Source organism: Ursus americanus, chromosome 31 (genome assembly GCF_024610735.1).
Source record: "Ursus americanus isolate L20-20 chromosome 31, mUrsAme1.1.p, whole genome shotgun sequence".
NCBI classification, from domain to species: Eukaryota; Metazoa; Chordata; class Mammalia; order Carnivora; family Ursidae; genus Ursus; species Ursus americanus.
In genome coordinates this window covers 32,086,712-32,103,259 of record NC_142157.1, presented here as the reverse complement: position 1 = coordinate 32,103,259, position 16,548 = coordinate 32,086,712, and the positions used below count along the sequence as shown (strand labels likewise).

The 16,548-nt window shown below is 52.5% G+C and overlaps 1 protein-coding gene across 1 annotated transcript; it reads right to left on the bottom strand.

Annotated features, from left to right (window-relative positions):
• Positions 1-5,265: 5,265 nt before the first annotated feature.
• ANKRD16 (ankyrin repeat domain 16) lies at positions 5,266-16,476 on the bottom strand. The gene is made up of 7 exons (XM_045812969.2): positions 15,648-16,476; positions 13,248-13,468; positions 11,790-11,832; positions 8,730-8,838; positions 8,252-8,413; positions 7,108-7,186; positions 5,266-6,018 (listed from the first exon to the last, which is right to left on the bottom strand). Exons 1-7 carry the CDS (start codon positions 15,965-15,967, stop codon positions 5,861-5,863), a joined length of 1,092 nt encoding a protein of 363 aa, XP_045668925.2. The 5' UTR covers positions 15,968-16,476; the 3' UTR covers positions 5,266-5,860.
• Positions 16,477-16,548: the final 72 nt, after the last annotated feature.

Below are 16,548 nucleotides of genomic sequence, written 5' to 3'. Positions count from 1 at the left end.
CTTGAAGGTGCGGCCGGGGCCAGGCACTGGGCGCGGTGCTTCTGGGGTTTATGAGCAGAAAGATGCCGGGGTTGCAGACGAGCAGCCTCGACCAGCGCACACGCAGCTCCTGCACACGGCACACCCCGCGATCGCGGCTAGGAAGTGCACAGCAGAGGCGGGGAGGAGGAATGGGAATCTGGAAGAGGCCTGGAAGGACAGATCCCTCCGGGAGCTCACGTGGACTCTTCTGGCCTTCAAGGACCATGGATGTTTCCTGTTCATTGTGGGCCTGGCGTGTGCCAAGTGTTACACGCGGAGGCTTGGCTCAAGTTTCCAACGACTCCATGAAGTAGGCGTGTTATCGTCTCACTTTGCAGATGAAAGAATGAGTTTGGAGATGCTAAGAAGCTAGGCTGAGGCTGTGGCAGGTGTGTGGGCCCTTACGCACTGTGTGCAGGGCCAGGGATGGGGGGTCCTCTCTCTGAGGGCAGGAGGGAATCCGAGGGCAGGCAGGTGCTGGGCATGGACTTAGGTTTGAGGCATACACCCTGTACTAAATATTGTGCTGAATAATCCTTTGCTCCACTTACCTCATCTTTTTAAAAAATATTTTATTCATTTATTTATTTGTCAGAGACAGAGAGAGAGAGAGAGCATACACAATTAGGGGGAGGGGCAGGCAGAGGGAGAAGCAGACTCCCTGCTCAGCAAGGAGCCTGATGCTGGACTTGATGGACCCTGGGATCTTGACCTGAGCCAAAGGCAGACGTCTAACTCACTGAGCCACCCAGGCACTCCCCTTACCCCATCTCGAGGAAACCTAACTTCGTGCCTACTCCACACCTGCACCTGAGCGGCTGACTGTGGCTGGAGAGAGAGGCAGGACAATGAGCCTCAGCCAACGTCCTACTGCATTTCCCCATGCCGGGGGCTCTCACACCGCCAGTCCACATCAGCGCCCCTGAGCCTGTCAAGGGTGCAAACCCAGACACCGCAAGCCCAGACCTCACGTCTCCCGTCCAGCTCCCCATTAGACTGAGCAGTTCGTGCCCAACAAGCGTCCAAGCCTAAACTCCTGACCTTCCTCCTCAGCCAGCCACCCTCTGTCTTTCTTGGCCCAGAACGAGGCGATTCCACACTTCCGTTTGCTCAGGTCTGAAGACTGGACTTTCCCTCTTTCTCTCCCATTCCTCGTCCAAGTCACTGGTAAGCGCTGCTCATCGCTCTGGACACAGACCCTATACCTTCTCACCCAGGTGCCGTGGGCCGGCGGATGTCACCGTCACACCTCACGTGAGGTTCCGCGATGTCCCCTCACCAGGTCCTTGCCTCCACCCGACATTCTGAATGACCCTGGGCCAACTCATCACTCCGTTGCTCACACCCTCCTGTGGCTTCCTCCTTCTTGCCCAGAGTAAAATGGCCCCAAAGGGCCTGGAGGCCCGCTCCCGGCCCTCCCTGCACGCTGAGAGCACTCGGCCTCGCACACCTGTGCAGCTGCAGCCCCTGCCCCCAGAGCATCTTCCCCAGAGTGCTGCACACACTTTGCCCAGAGGTCCCCCATGCGGCCCCTGACACTTCCTGCCCCTTCTCTGCTTTACTTTCCTCCCTGGAACTCCCCACTACCTGACGTTTCACATCCATAACTAGTTTCCAGTGTCCGGTCTGTCTCCCCAGCTACAAAGAGTCTCAGAGATTCCAGGATGAATTTCCCAGGTCACAAGGTAAGTATCCGAATCCATCTGAATCCAGGAAGCCTGATTCCAGCCTGTCCTGGAAACCAAGCTCTGCCACCACTTTGCCTTGGGAAAACATCCAGGACAGCAACCCCCGTGCACGAGGGGATTAGGATTGCTGTATTTCCAGATGTGGCTTCTGGTGCCCAGGATGCTCCTCATGCTTGAGTCCGCGGGGTCCTTTAGAGGCGGGCAGAGGCAGGTGGCTCATCACGTGATCCCTCCCCAGGGCTCCTCTCAGGGACAGTCATTGGAACTGAGACTCTGGCTGTGACAGGCCTCCATCACGCACACCCAGCAAGTCCTTCCCACCACAGCCGGGCCCTCCCTTTGGCCTCATTCCTTCCCAGTAAAAACCACATCACCCTCTAAGTGGGCGCTGATGTCCTCCACACCCTTGCTGGCTCAGGAAAGCCGTTTTTAAAAATCTATAAAGACCCCAACACTAACCCTTGGGTTCCACAAACCCCAATTCCTCCAAATACTGATGTTAAATGAGCCATGCACACGGTTGCACCGGAAACTTCCTCCTTGTCATCCCGTCTTCCTTCTCGTGTGCACCTGATCCTGATCCTGATCCAGGCGTCCCGCCCCCGGGGGCTTTCGGGCTCCCTTCCCCCTCCTTCCCCACCTTCTGCAGAGCCCACCTCCACCAACAAGCCTTCATCTGTCCCCCAAAAGCAGCCCTTATTGGAGCCTGAAACACTAGGGTCTCACCCTGAGTAAACCTGTGCTGTTAAACAGTCTTCCTAGCTCTTTCTTCTCACCACTCAGCATCTCCAAGAGCGCAGGCCCCCCTGTCCCCGCTGGCCCCTCCGTCTCCCGGGCTCACATGGCCCTGACCTGGGATCAGACCCGAGCCTTTTCCAGTTCTGACGGCCCTGCCTCTGCCTACCGTCGAGTACAAGGGCTTCACTGATGTCCCAGGTCCTCTCTTACCAAAGCAAAACAAAAGTGACAATGTCAGAGAATAAATACAGACAGCAACTCCAAGAAGCATTAGTGATTAAAATAAAATTATGCAAAGTTTTGCAAAATGTTAGGATACGCTTCAGACCTGAAGTTAGGTGAGACTGTGCGCACGGCGTCACCTCCAACATGTACACTTAAAGACCAGGAGGAAATAAGGGTGGTTATTTCTGAGTAGTGGGAAATAGACGATTTCTGTTTCTCCTTCACTGTTTTGTACATCCTGTGAGCCTTGCAAACTGGCGGAACTCCACGGTCAGCTCTCGGGTCTGCCCCCTGCTGGCCGTCTCCAGCAGAGAGCATGGGAATCACACCCCACGTCCCCTCACCTGGGCTCCCTTCATGGAGTTTTCCGTTTTTGGCCTGACTTGTGTAATTTCTTTTCCATTTTAAGAGCTCCTTTTTATTTTGTCTTGTGAATATTTTCTTGCATATTTTTTCCAAAAATGTACATTAGGCCGTATCTATTTTCAAACGATTGCAATTCTTTCTTATTTCTATCTCCTTCCAGAGGCTTCTGCCCTGATCTGTCTTAGGAACAGACCCTCATGGTGGGTCAGGGGCACTTGCAGGACCAGCCAACAGCCCTTGTGGAGGCAGGCGGGGAAACACGTCAGCGGTCAGCACTCTGGTCACCTTGGTGAGAGCTCTGGGACAGCCACGCGGGGGACGGCATTGAGGAAGGCGGGCCCAGGGTAGGGGTTAAGGGCACAGTTAGGATACCACCGTGGTCTGGATGATAGCCGGAGGTCTTGAACCTGGGAGTCACGGATTCCTGGCTTCCAGCTTTAGAGATGGTAGCGGCCAGCTGGGTACATGTGTAAGCAGCTTACGGAGAGTGTAGGTTTCGGATAAACTGAGTTGGGACGGCCTAGAACAGACCAGGGTGACAGGGGTGGAGTGTCCCCACGAGGAGCAGTGGGGTCCAACACAGACAAGACGGCCAAGGAGCACATACAGAGTGAGCAGACACAAGCAGGGGCACAGCAGCTTTTCAGGACAGGCCCTAAAACAGGTGCTCACGACGGACACAGAGATGGAAAGTCAAAAAACCCAGGCGTGCGTTACCAGCCACTACAAGGCACGGGCTTCCAGAAGGCAGGAGGGATTCAGAGCAACAGTCACACTGAAGTGGAAGGATCAGCAACATGAGGGCTACAAATACACTGCTCCGTGTGTCAGTCAGCAAGGCCCTGGTTACACCGCAGAGCAGCAGCGAGGGGCCAGCGTCTGTGAGCTGGGGGGACCGGCTGCAGAAGTCTGGCAGAGAAAGGGTGCCGGGGGCGGAGTCGTAACGAGGGGGACACAGAGAGACTGTGTGGGTAAGGCACTCAGCACTGCGTCCAGGACACAGTACGTGTTCAAGAAACACGAATCACCATTCACTCGTTGACCACATAATATCGTATCAGGCACTGTCCAGGCTGTGTAGACAGCCAGTGAACAAGGGAGACAAAGTCCCGCCTAGAGCTGGTGATACAGTGGGGGAGACACGCAGTAAATGAAGAACGGGACTCACGATGCGTGGTGTACCTGGCGGTGGTAAGTGCTAACAAGGAGAAAGCAAGCAAGGGACAGGAGGCTAGAAATGCTGGAGGAGGGGATGCAGTTTTAGATCGGGTTGCCTGGTGGGGACTCCCCAGAAGGTGAGTCAAGCACCCACGATTAGGAAGTGAGGGCACGACTCCCTCCTAGCGTGGTGACCCCAGAGGTAGACTGTCTCTGGGCTGTCCCTGCGGCTTTTGCCACAATCACCACCACTGGCGTCCACACCATGGTCCCTGGTCCTCGAGAAGCTTCAGCAGCCACAGTCTACACCACAGAACAGAGTCAGACACGCGGGGAGCAAAAGCGCGGCCTCACGCACCACAAGCGCCGCTGGTTTGTGGGGCAGACGCGCAGCTGCAGGTGTGCAGGGACTCCGCGTGGAGCCACGACGAATCAGAAGCTGCAACGCGTGTGCATGGGGAGGATGGCCGGCACCACGCCCGCCCTTCTGTCCTCCCACAGGTCACAGGACCATCTTCAGAGCCAAAGGGCAGCAACATGGGGTGGATCTCTGAAGCAGCAGGAAGTGAAACTTGAACCGGCACAGATCACACGGGGCGCCACGTAGAGGTCACGAGACAGATGACACCAGCAGGTGTTGGCTGTTCAGACTGGGACCCAGCTCGTGCTGTCTGGGATGACGAAGAGCGGGAAAGTCTTGCTCCTTCCCCGGCCCAGCACGATGCTCAGGCTGGGCGGGCATGCAGTACGTCCTTACTGGTTCACGACCAGCAGGAGGATCGAGTCTGGCTTGTGATTTTCTAAGATTGACCTGGACTAATTATTCTTTGTGACCCAGCAAAAATGACCTTCATCCCCTCCCCGCAAAAGGAAAAAGGAAGAGAATTGGAATGCCTGAGGACATAGCCTCCCTTCAGTCTGCTACAGGATTTTTGGAGTTATGATGTCAAGTGTCCTCCACACTGACAGGCTCTAGCGGGTAGGTGGCTGGGACAGGAAATGGGGTGTGCGTTTTAAGAACAAACTCCATTCTTCAACTGAGGCAGAAAAGTTTGGAAAATATCTTAGCTGCATTTTTTAGGTGTGTTTATTATCTGAAGAAATCCAACGCAGAACCTTAAAAAATAACCTCAAGATTGAAACGTTCTAGCTTAACTAGCAGTGCTTAGAATGTACAAATATTACCATTATTTCCTCGCAAATGTCTGTGTAGGCATCTCCATCCTGGCTACAGAACCAAAGTGAAGCCACTGTAATGACCAAGAAGAAGCGAGGGGGGAAGGAAGCAGCAGGCCCCTTACGTTTACGGCTCTTGTACTGTTAACATCATTGTCGTTGCCTTCCCCCATAACATTACTCATGGAACACCTGACGTATTTACGCGAACACGTACTCTGTGTTACCTTCACGCGGGTCACGTGCTTCTCTCAGGGCTCCAGACACTGACTTCGTGAACATCCCCTAATTCCGCAAGAAGGGCAGAAAAAGCGGAATCTGGGTCATGTAAGACTCTGCGTGTGGGTCACATGGCTCGGGAGCCAACATCCTCATGGCCTGGGGTCGCGCCAGAGAGGGGCAGCCGGGGCTGCTGGCTGGAGACCCCAACAACGGCAGCAGCAGGATGTGGTCACGGTGCGTGTCGCTGTCCTTTCTCAGAAGCACCCTCAGGATGCGGGGCGGCGGTCAAAGCACTGAAGGACGTCTGCGCTGTGAGCGAGCTGCTGAGCCAGGGTGCCCGAGACGTCCGCAGAATCGCTCAGCCCGGACCGCAGGAGGAGCTCGACACAGGCTGTGTGCTGGCCGGCGCAGGCCAGGTGCAGGGCTGCGTGGAGACAGAAGCCACACGGACTTGGAGCAGGACCCCGTAGCAACTCCCCAAAACAAAACTCCTTCCGCTACGCAGATTTTGTATCTCTGTGATTAGTCCCTGCGCCCTCGCCTGTACAGGACCAGAGCACTTTCCCTTCTAGCCTGACTGGGTTGGAAATGATTTTAAAAATATCAACCAATTAGAGACTTTAAGAGATTTTTGCCTAAAGCAATGAAGCAAGGTCACGAACAGGCGACTTTAAACGGCACAGAAACCATTTTAAAAGTTTTGTGAATTCTCCGTGTCAGTAAAAATATCGCCACAAATGAGAATGACATGACGAAAAGAAAAAGGGACACGTCTTTCCCTTTGAAAACTAACGCTCAAGGTTCCTGGTGCTGTGAGCCCTGGGATCCCGCATTCTGCCGACAAAGTCTTGTGTCCCTGGGCTTAGTGACCATCCTGCGCAGCCTCGGAGGGAGGTCTAAGCATCTCAGAGGGCTTCCCGGGTGGCCGTGGTGCACAGAATCATGGGAGGGCTTACTCTAACCCGAGTCTAAAGAATTAGGTCTGGAAATCTTTCTGGGTCTCAAGTTTAAAAAATTATAGTGGGATGCCTGGGTGGCTCAATTGTTAAGCATCGGCTCAGGTCACAATCTCAGGGTCCTGGGATCAAGCCCCGCATTGGGCTCCCTGCTCAGTGGGGAGTCTGCTTGGGATTCTTTCTCTCCCTCTGCACACCCCAAATAAATAAATCTTAAAAAGAAATTATAGTGATTCTCGTTTTTAAATGCACTCCAAAGAGAGACAACCTATGAAAAATATGAACTACGGGTGGCCAGCAGCATGGCGGACGTAGCAAGTGCTTCCAGGTGCACACACGGTCGTGGTGCAAAGTAGAACAGCAGTGACAGGCTGCAGTCCCCGCCATCGCCATGGCAACAGCGACATTTCCAGAGCTTTGCAAACGTGTTGTCTCAAAGAAGGGGTGACGAGCTACTTGAGGAGTAGTACGAAACCAGTGTTTTTAACATCGAAGTCCGTGTATCGTCTACATGGATTACTAGTCACTCCCCAGGCACGCGGGACACGAAGCCGTACCTGATCGGTTTCTTTCATCTTTGGAGTTGATGTCAGCACCCAAGGATAGGAGCACCTGAACCGTGCTCACGTGTCCTTCCTGAGGGTTGAAATACACTTGTTATCCCGTGACGAGCACACAAACAAGTCTTTAAACACAAACTAATGCATGTTAGGTACTTTTTCTAAAATACTCAGCCTCTAAAATGCAATTTTGACATCTAGAGGAGACTCACACGGCTCTCAGGTTTGAGTGTAAACTGTTAAACCCAGATTTTGGTGACGTATGGTTATTAAAATACAGAGGATCTACTCTGTAGGCCTAATTACCACCTACTGCAGGCGGGAGCGTGCGTCTTGATTCACACGGAACACATGCTTGTGGAATCTCTCCCAGCAAACATGCTCTTTGCTGGAATTTCAGAGCAAAGATAAACGGGGAGACCTTGACCTGTCCTGGACGCTCGTCACAGTGTGCGTCACCGTTTACCAAGCAGTTAACAGGGTTCCTGTCCAGCCGGCCAGTCCATGAGTACCCGGGGAGACAGGGAATCATGGCTCCAAGTCCCATCCATCCCCTTGCGGCCTCTGCCACGCTCGGGGCACCCTCGTCTCTCCACTGCCTTCCTGCGGGACGGGAGAGTGCCGTTTTCAGGAAATAATTATTCCTGTTGCTGCTGGAAAAGCCAGTCGGGGCAGGTAGCCAGGCCGAAGAGGCTGAAGATAACCCACAAAACACTCCTAGGGGCGCCTGGGTGGCACAGCGGTTAAGCGTCTGCCTTCGGCTCAGGGCATGATCCCGGCGTTCTGGGATCGAGCCTCACATCAGGCTCCTCCGCTATGAGCCTGCTTCTTCCTCTCCCACTCCCCCTGCTTGTGTTCCCTCTCTCGCTGGCTGTCTCTGACTCTGTCAAATAAATAAATAAAATCTTTAAAAAAAAAAAAAAAACACTCCTAACACTTGAAACCCGGGGTGTAAGCCGTGAGCCTCGCTGCAGAAATGTTCACTTCTGGAATCTAGTTTAAGGACAGAGCAGTAGGACTTCACATGGGGGATTCTTAGGGCTGCAAATGACATTATGTTATTTCTAAAAACGGAACAAGGACAGCTGTGAACTAAAGCCTGGACATCCCACAGAGGGAAGGTCTTCCCGGAGAGACAAACCTTAGCGGCGAAATGCAGTGGCGCCAGGAGGCTGGGTGCTGCCCTGGCATCCACGTCGGCGCCCAGCTCGGACACCAGGAAGCGGAGGGCCTCGTCCTGCCCGGTGACGGCCGCCCTGTGGATAGCCTGCGCGCCCAGGGCGTCCCGTGCGGCCCAGCAAGCCTGGTGGGCGGGGGAGAGGAGGCCACACGTGAGGAGCAGGGACCTCCTGCCGGATCCCCAAGGCCTCTCTGGCCAAACACGGGGAGGATGCCACACTCCGGCCACAGCACCCTTGGCGGGTGGCCTCCGGTCATTTCTGTGGACCAGCTGCTTACTGGATCCTCCTTGTCCTCTAACTGCTCCCCGTGCATCACACATGTGAGCCTCACAGGGGCCCCGAACCAGGACGTCTGCCTCCCCCTTGCCCACCACGACACTGACCCCACACCAGAGGTGCTCCCTGAAATGAGACTTGTAGGAAGAGCCATTTCTATACCTTGTGTTGCTCGAGCAGCAGCCTGGCCACGTCGATGTGTCCGCACTGAACCGCGTCCATGAAGGGTGTGCAGCCACAGCTGTCGGCGCAGTCAGCTTCGTACTGGCACCTGCCGCCCGGACCCAAAGCAGCAGGTCAGATGGGGGTCCCCGCTGCACACAGGCGCTGCGGAGACCGGAGCGCAGTCCCTGTCCCCCAAACGGCCCCTCCTCAGACTTCCTTCCTCTCCTCGTTTACGGGCATCGTCTCCCCCTTGTGACTAGCCTATTACCAAAATCTCAGTCCCGGGTCCACTTCTCCCGCTGTGGCTCCTGCCTTGCTAACTGATCTCACAGCCACAGGACCACCCTCGGTATGGCCACTCCTGCTTGAAACCTTTATCGCCCAATCACAAAGGACAATCTAAACCCTCATGATCCTACCGGGATAAGGTGGCATCTGCTCATCTCCCCAGGCTCCTCTGGGCCACCAGCCTCCTTCCTGGTCCTCCTCCTCCTTCCACCTCCTTCCCATGCCCTTCTTCCTGTTCCACCTCCTTCCAGGTCCTGCTCACCTCACCTTCTGCTCAGTCTCACCTCCCACTGGTCCTATCTTCATCTTGATTCTGCCCTTTTCTTTCCCCACCTACTCCGCTATCCTGTCCTCTCTGTTTCTACCTGTCCTTTTTCTTAATTCAGCCTCCAACATGACCTCCTTTCGTTCCTACCTTCCTCACAGTTACCAGTCCTGCCGTCTTCCTGGTTCTTCTCTCAGTCCTGACTCCAAATGGACCTACCTTCTTCTGTTCCTACCTTCTCTATGATCCTATCTGTCCTACTTTCTCCTTGGTCCTGCCTCCTACCTGACCTACCTTCTTCTGTTCCTACTTCTCCTCTCTTCTGTTCTTACCTTCTCCACAGTCTTTCTAGCTGACCTATCTTCATCCATTTCAACCGTAATTACAGCTCTTATCTGTCCTTTGTACGATCCTATCGGTCCAACCTTCCTCTTGGTCCTCTCTTCTCAGTTCTGCCTCCCATCTGATATACTTGCTTTCCTTCCCACCTTCTCCACGTTCAGACGTGTCCTACCTTGTTCTCAAGTCCTGCTCCAACCTGATGACCTTCTGTTCCTACTTTCTCCACGGTCCTACCTCCTACCCGATCTTTCTGTTTCTACCTTCTTTATGGTCCCAGATGGCCTGCCTCCTACCTGACCAACCTTCTTCCATTCCAACTGTTCCCACGATCCTACCTCTCCCCTCCTCCCATCATCTTTTGATCCTATCTTCTCCATGGTCCTATCCATCGTACCTTCCATTTCCTCCTTCCTTACTGCCCTACCTTCTTACTGGTCCTACCTCCTATGTGACCTACCTTCTTCCATTCTTATCTTCTCCATGGTCCTCTCTTCTTTAGATTCTTACCACCCACCTGTCCTCCCTGCTTTTCTTCTTACCTTCTTCCTGGTCTTCTTTTCTTGGTCCTGCCTCCCACCTGATCTACCCTCTTCTGTTCCTCCCCATCCGACCTCCATCCTCTCCTCTCTTCTTCTGTTCTTACCTTCAGGGTCCTATCCATCCTGCCTTCTTGGCCCCCCTTCCCACCTGTTCTACCTTCATTATGGTCCTATCTGTTCTACCCTCTTCTTGCTCATTATCTTCTCCTTCAGTTGCTCAGCTCTTTGCTGCCTTGGCATTTGCTGATCCCCTCTGCTTGGAACACTGGTTCTCCCTTCTTCACTTCAAATTACAGCTTTGTTATGACCTCGTGGAGGCCTCTTCTCTCCTCCATTCACAGTAGGACCTTTGCTCCCTCATAGCACTGCATTAAGCCCTGTTCTCTTCTTATTATTCAGTATCTGCTCAGGTAATCTCTTCCACTCTCATGAATTCAGTTGTTATTTCTATGTTGATGATGCCCACATTTGTTTCTCAGCTCACACCCCTCCTATGGGCTTCAGATCCTTGTCTGTAGCTGGCCACTCGACATCTCTGCTTGGGTGCCTTACAGGTACATGCAACTCAACGTGTCCAAAAGTGAAATTATCATCTTCCCGGCAAACCTGCTCCTCCTCCAGTGCTCTCTTTCTCAGTAAATGGCACCAGCACCATCACCAGGTGCTCGAGAAACCTGTCATCCTTGACTTCTCCTTCCTCATTCCCTTGATCAAATTATTCACCTGCATCTTTGATTCTACTTCTTAAGTATCTGTATGTCTTTCTCTTCACCCCTACAGTCAGCGTCTTATTCCAGCTACCATGATTTCTCTCCTGTTGAACTGCAATGGCCTCCCAACATTCACAGCAGCTGCTCCTGCTTCCCCCCAGTCCATTCTCTATTTTCCAACCAGAGGATCTCTGAAAAATGCAAATTTCTTATTACCGTCCACCCTCCACTCTGCTTAATGGCATTGCATATGCTTAGAATAGAATCTGAGGTCCTCACATAGCCCCGTGCCCTCCCTAAGTCTGGCCTTCCTCATCGTGTGTTTTCCCTGTCACTCCTGAGCAGCAGCACACACGGAACTTTCCCTTTACTAAGGCACCATGCTTTCTCTTGGCTCTGAGCATTCACGGGGACTGTTACCTCTGCCTGGAATGCTGCTCCGCCTCCCACTTGCAGTCTCCTTCAGATCACAGCTTGAATATCCCAGGGGCCAACATTCCTTACTCCCAGTCAAGCTGGGTCTCCCTGGCATATGTTCCTGGAGGGATCCTGCGATTCCTTGTACTCTTCAGACTCACAGGATGTGAACAGTGAGTCTTGTCTGCCCGTCGGTGGGTTCCATGAGGGGGACCTGTGCGGGCTGGCTTCTCTTGCAGCCCGTGCACGTGGTATAGCACTTAGTGGGTGTGAGGCACTGAGGATATGATTATTTGCCGATGAGCAGATACATGGGTGATTTTTTTCCCCTCGTGTTACTTAGTGATTTTTGTTTTATATTCTTTATGTCCTTTGTTCATCTCTCTTTGGGTGCTTTAGTTTCTTTCTGAGCAATTTTTCTGAGCTTGTCCTATAGCATCGATATTAACTGCCACAATTAGCCAATCCTTTCCTCCATTTGCTGTTTTGTTCTTACCTCTGTAGAAGCACCTTTACTGCCTCTAAACAGCCATGCATTGCTGGGAGAAGAGAGTTGAGAGTCAGAGCTTTTTAGTGCAGGTATAAAACTCTTCTTTCCTCCTCTCTCTGCCCCATCCTTTTAGCTAGGACTTATGGCAAGCAGTAATTAAATCAGGGACACTGTTACCATCCTAGAAAAATAAAAATTTAGCTGAGTAAGTGGTAACGATGATGTTTTCACTTAACAGGCACTTAGCCAACACTCAATTATCTTGTCTCTGTGAGCACTTCCATGGAAAATTCTCATCCTAAACTTTCTCCTCACTTTTGTGCTGCAAATCCTTAGGGCCGGTCAGTTTTTGCCCAGGAAATGTAAAACTTATTAATAATGATCCATGACAAAATAAGCAGGAATGTAATTCTCCTATTAAAGAGAATGACACTCAATAATAAAGATTTCAACTATCTGTTCTTCACTGTTTTCTGTGAATGGCTAGGTGTTGATTGTTTCTAGAGGAACTAGTCAAACAATTCATAGCACAGAAAAGTTTTTCTACTCATTTCTAAAGATTTAAAAAGAATTCCTTGGTCCCTAACTGCTCTCTGTAGCTATAAAATTGTATGCATATTTCCTAAACTATGTCATGTCACAGGTATTGATGTTTTGAGAAACTAAGGCCCTGTATTCTAATTCAATGTACTATCCAAAACGCTAAAGATCATTTTTTAAATTTCTTGATCTGGACTCTTGAGGTCTTTAATATCCGTGTTGTCTTACACCACAGCACATTTTGCTTTTCACTAATTTAAAATAATCTATGAATAGATAATTCAGATTTAAGGATAATTACTCAGTTGTACCCCACATTTTTATTGACATTATCACTAGATAAGTCAAAGACACTCAACCCCAGGTACTTAATTACAAGTAAGTACCCATATTTATTTAAATGGATGAGCACTGTGGGACGTGTTGCTGAGGATATATGGAAATATAGTCTCTTTTCCTCCTGTGGGTAACGAAGACAACGCAAACACGATCCTGGAAAGAGCCATACCCAGTTCGTCTGTGCTGTCTGTCGAGCACTGCGCCGAGTTCCTTAAACTCTACAACAACCTTGTGATATGGGCATCATTACCATCATTTTTTTGTTGATGAGGAAATTTGCTTAAGAGACTAAGTGCCTTACCCAAGGTCAAAGTCAGTGAAGAACAGAATGAGCTTTCCAACAAACTGGGGAGGACAGGACAGATAGACATGAATATGAGAAAGAAGAACATGTTATGTGCGAAGTTCCATTAGCTTTAGGAACAAACTATATGCCGAAATACCCCAAAGCTGCTCTTACTCCTGGCCCTCTAGTTTCCAAACCCCTCCAGCCCTGTGGGTGCCCCTAACCAGAAGGTGTTCTGCAGGGTCGGGTGAGTGGGCTGCACATGTGTGCCTGCGTCCCCGCAGAGCTCCGGGCCATACCTGCCGTGTGCAGGGGAGTTCTCCCGATTTTGCTCTCTGTCTTGCAGGCGGCTGGGCAAACAGTGAGCAAGTACTGGAGAGTCAGAGGGTCACCCTCTCGGCTGGCAATGTGGAGACTATTCCAGCCGTCTTTGTTCTTCAGAAGTGGATTGGCGCCATGTTCCACAAGGTCCTGGATCACCTCCAGATTCTTCCTTGTGCAGGCCATCATCAAAGGAGTCCTAAGGCCAATCAGGACAAACTGTCAGACAGAAGGGCAGCTGAGACGTTAGTAAGTGTGCGGCCGGTGTTCAGAAGAGCACATGCCCTTGGCAGAGATGGGAAAACCTAGAGGACTCAGGGGGTCTGGGAAGCAGGAAAACAGTATTGACTGGTAACTTCTCTGCTGCCGTGAGGCGCCAGGAGAAATAAGAAAGGGAGAGTGATTAGGATGTAGGTGTGCCTGCAGGAGGGGAATACTGAGGAGGCAAACCTGTTTCTGGACAAGTTTAGTCTATGGGACCAAACTGAGACAGAGTTAATCAAAACCATAGTTTATCTTGAATAATATATTTTTTAAAGACTTTATTTATTTGAGAGAAAGAGAGAGAGAACACAAGCAGGAGGAGTGGCAGAGGGAGAGGGAGAAGCAAGCTCCCCACTGAGCAGGGAGCCTCATGTGGGACTCCATCCCAGAACCCCAGGATCATGACCTGAGCCGAAGGCAGACACTTAACCGACTGAGCTACCCAGGCATCCCTGTCTTGAATAATATTTGAATAAGTACTCTGCTGGACTTATCCCATTCACTTCAATCAGTAATCATCTATGAATTAAATTGTGCTCAAAAGGGCTAAAAAAGAACATTTGACACAGTGCCTACCCATGAGGAGCATACATTGGTGACACAAATGGAACGCGTGATTATAGTAAGTTTCTGAACTGACTTGTACCCACAATTATGGGAATAAACTACATTAATATCAAGGGAGGTGGCTCTATCCCTCCACCTCTCATAAGTGATCTTGGATGAGCCATTTCAATTCCATGAGCTTCTGGTTTCCCATCTGCAAAATGAGGGAGACATAAACCCTGGAAAGCAAGGGCAGGTCTTATTTACCTCCTGATTCCTGTGGGTTAAGACCCATGTCTGGCACACAGTGGGAGCTCACCATATCTAGGAGATCTCTAAGGGCACATCTAGGACCTATCTTCTAAGATTGCTATGATATTAATGGATTACTAACACTTTTGTGGGGGGAAGTAGTAATGAGAGTGAATGAGAAATTAAGAGGGAGAAACCCAGAAAAATGAAGCCTGGAACCTTCCAGAAGGGCTTCACAGAGGGAATAAATCTTGAGCAAGGCCGGATGATTGAAAAAGCAGGGAAGGTATTGCAGAAAGCCAGAAAGATGAGAATGGGCAAAGATGTCTCACTGCAACGACACCTCCCACATACATACCCAAATGAACTTTGCCTCTTTAATGGTGTTTTGGGGAGAGGCCAGTTTCCTATCCACAGAATTGTTCTGAGGCATGTATGAGGTAATATGTCTCTCGGCATGGTCTATAGACCATTTCACCAGCCCCAGAAGAAAATCAGTCTTGTGATAAGTCATAGCCAGAGTGCAGCCCTCAAAACACAACCATGCTGACCCCCCACCCGGCCGGCAAGATGCACTTTATTTAACTATCAGTCTGTCTGCTGTGGTTCATACTGATACCAGATCAGGAATCACTTGCAGGCAGGAACTCCATTACCTTAGGAATCTCAGGATGCTATCACCTCTAAGGAGGCCCACGTAGTGAGTACTGGAGACCATGGTGATCTAACAAAATGCAACTGGTTTGTGTGATGGTAGCGCTGAGCATCTTGTCTGTGGAGGTGCTCACGCCGGGCTCTTCATGTGATAAAATCACATGGAGCACCACACGCACCCAAGTGTCTGTGTAACTGATGAAATCTGAATAAGGACATCGACGCTAGCAATGCCAGTTCCTCAGTCTTGGTACTGTACTGCAGCTGCGTAAGATGGTAACTTTGGGGGAGTCTGGGGGAAGGGCGCACGGGGCTTCCCTGAACATTTCTTTGCAACCTTCTGTGAACCTCTATTCCAAAATAACAAGTTAAAACAATGCTACTGGTGAAGTAGTCATTTAGCTAGGCGAGCCTCAAGCTACAAGTAGTACAGACAATTCATTGTTTGATCATATTGCATACTGTTTCATGAAGGGACAGGGTTTGGAACAGAGGACTGGAACCGTTAATCCCCCAAGAGTACCCCACTGTTCGCAGTGGGTAATCTGTCCTACAGGGGGAGGCTCAGAAGCTACGGTGTCGAGGCGGACAAAGTACACGGGAATCCATGACTCTGCGGAGAAGTGGGGGTGGGGGGTGGAGCACGAACCCCAGCCACTTACCAGTCGGCTTTCTTCAGGCAGTCGACCGCGGCTCCTCTGTCCAGCAGATAGCGCACGCAGTCCCGGTGGCCCTGCGAAGCAGCCTCGTGCAGAGGCCGCTTGTAGTCTCGGTTGGCGGCCTCGATGTCCATGTCCCAGGTCTCGACCAGATAGGCCAGCACGTCCCGATGCCCGTGGCGGGCGGCGCAGTGCAGGAGGGTGTCCCCGGCGGGCCCCGGGCAGCCCGCGGGCCCAGCTCCCCTCAACTCCTCCCTCAGGGCGCAGAGCCGGCCTTCCTGCACCAGCCGGTAGAGCCGCCGCGGGTCCCCGGGCGCCGCCATGGCCCCGGGCGCCGGCGGGGGTGGAGGGGGCGTGCGGACCCCCAGCCCTGACCCCGGCGGCCCCCGGGACGCCCCGACCCCCGCTGCTCTCCGCGGCTGTGGTCCTCCTGCGGACGTCTCGCCTCGCGGGCCTAGGCGGACGCGCGCTCCGGGTTGCGGGCCCGGCGTTGCTCACGGACCCGGCATTGCTCACGGACCCGAGGCTCGTTCCCAGGCTGCCGCCCGCACGGGCTGCATTTTGGGGCGCTACATCAGGTGTGAGGGGTGTTGCCGCCCAGCCGGCCCCGGGCCAGCGCTCGCTCCGAGCGGCAGCAAGGCCCTCCCGGCCTCTACAGCAAGGCCCGCCCGGCCGCGACCGCAGTCAGCAGGGCGGAGGAGGAGGAGCCCGCGCGGGGCGGTACGCTAGAGGGGCCGGGATTCCGACCCGGACCACCGCCCTTCCGTCGCTAGGCAGCCGCGGGCCCTCAGGGAGGGGGTGGGGCCCCGCGCGTCCCCACCCTCAGCCCCTCCCTAACCCAACCTCAGCCGGCCGCCTCCACCTCGCCGCGACCCCTCCTCCGGTCCGCGGGAGCTCGGAGGAA

What these genes read in the sequence shown, in the direction of transcription:
- ANKRD16 (XM_045812969.2), bottom strand. Translation starts at nt 15,967, where the DNA reads ATGGCGGCGCCCGGGGACCCGCGGCGGCTCTACCGGCTGGTGCAGGAA. An exon ending in CACTGCATTTCGCCGCTAAG is followed by an intron (nt 7,187 to 8,251) that starts GTTTGTCTCTCC and finishes TTCAACCCTCAG; the next exon opens with GAAGGACACGTGAGCACGGT. An exon ending in AGATGAAAGAAACCGATCAG is followed by an intron (nt 6,019 to 7,107) that starts GTACGGCTTCGT and finishes GTCTCCACGCAG; the next exon opens with CCCTGCACCTGGCCTGCGCC.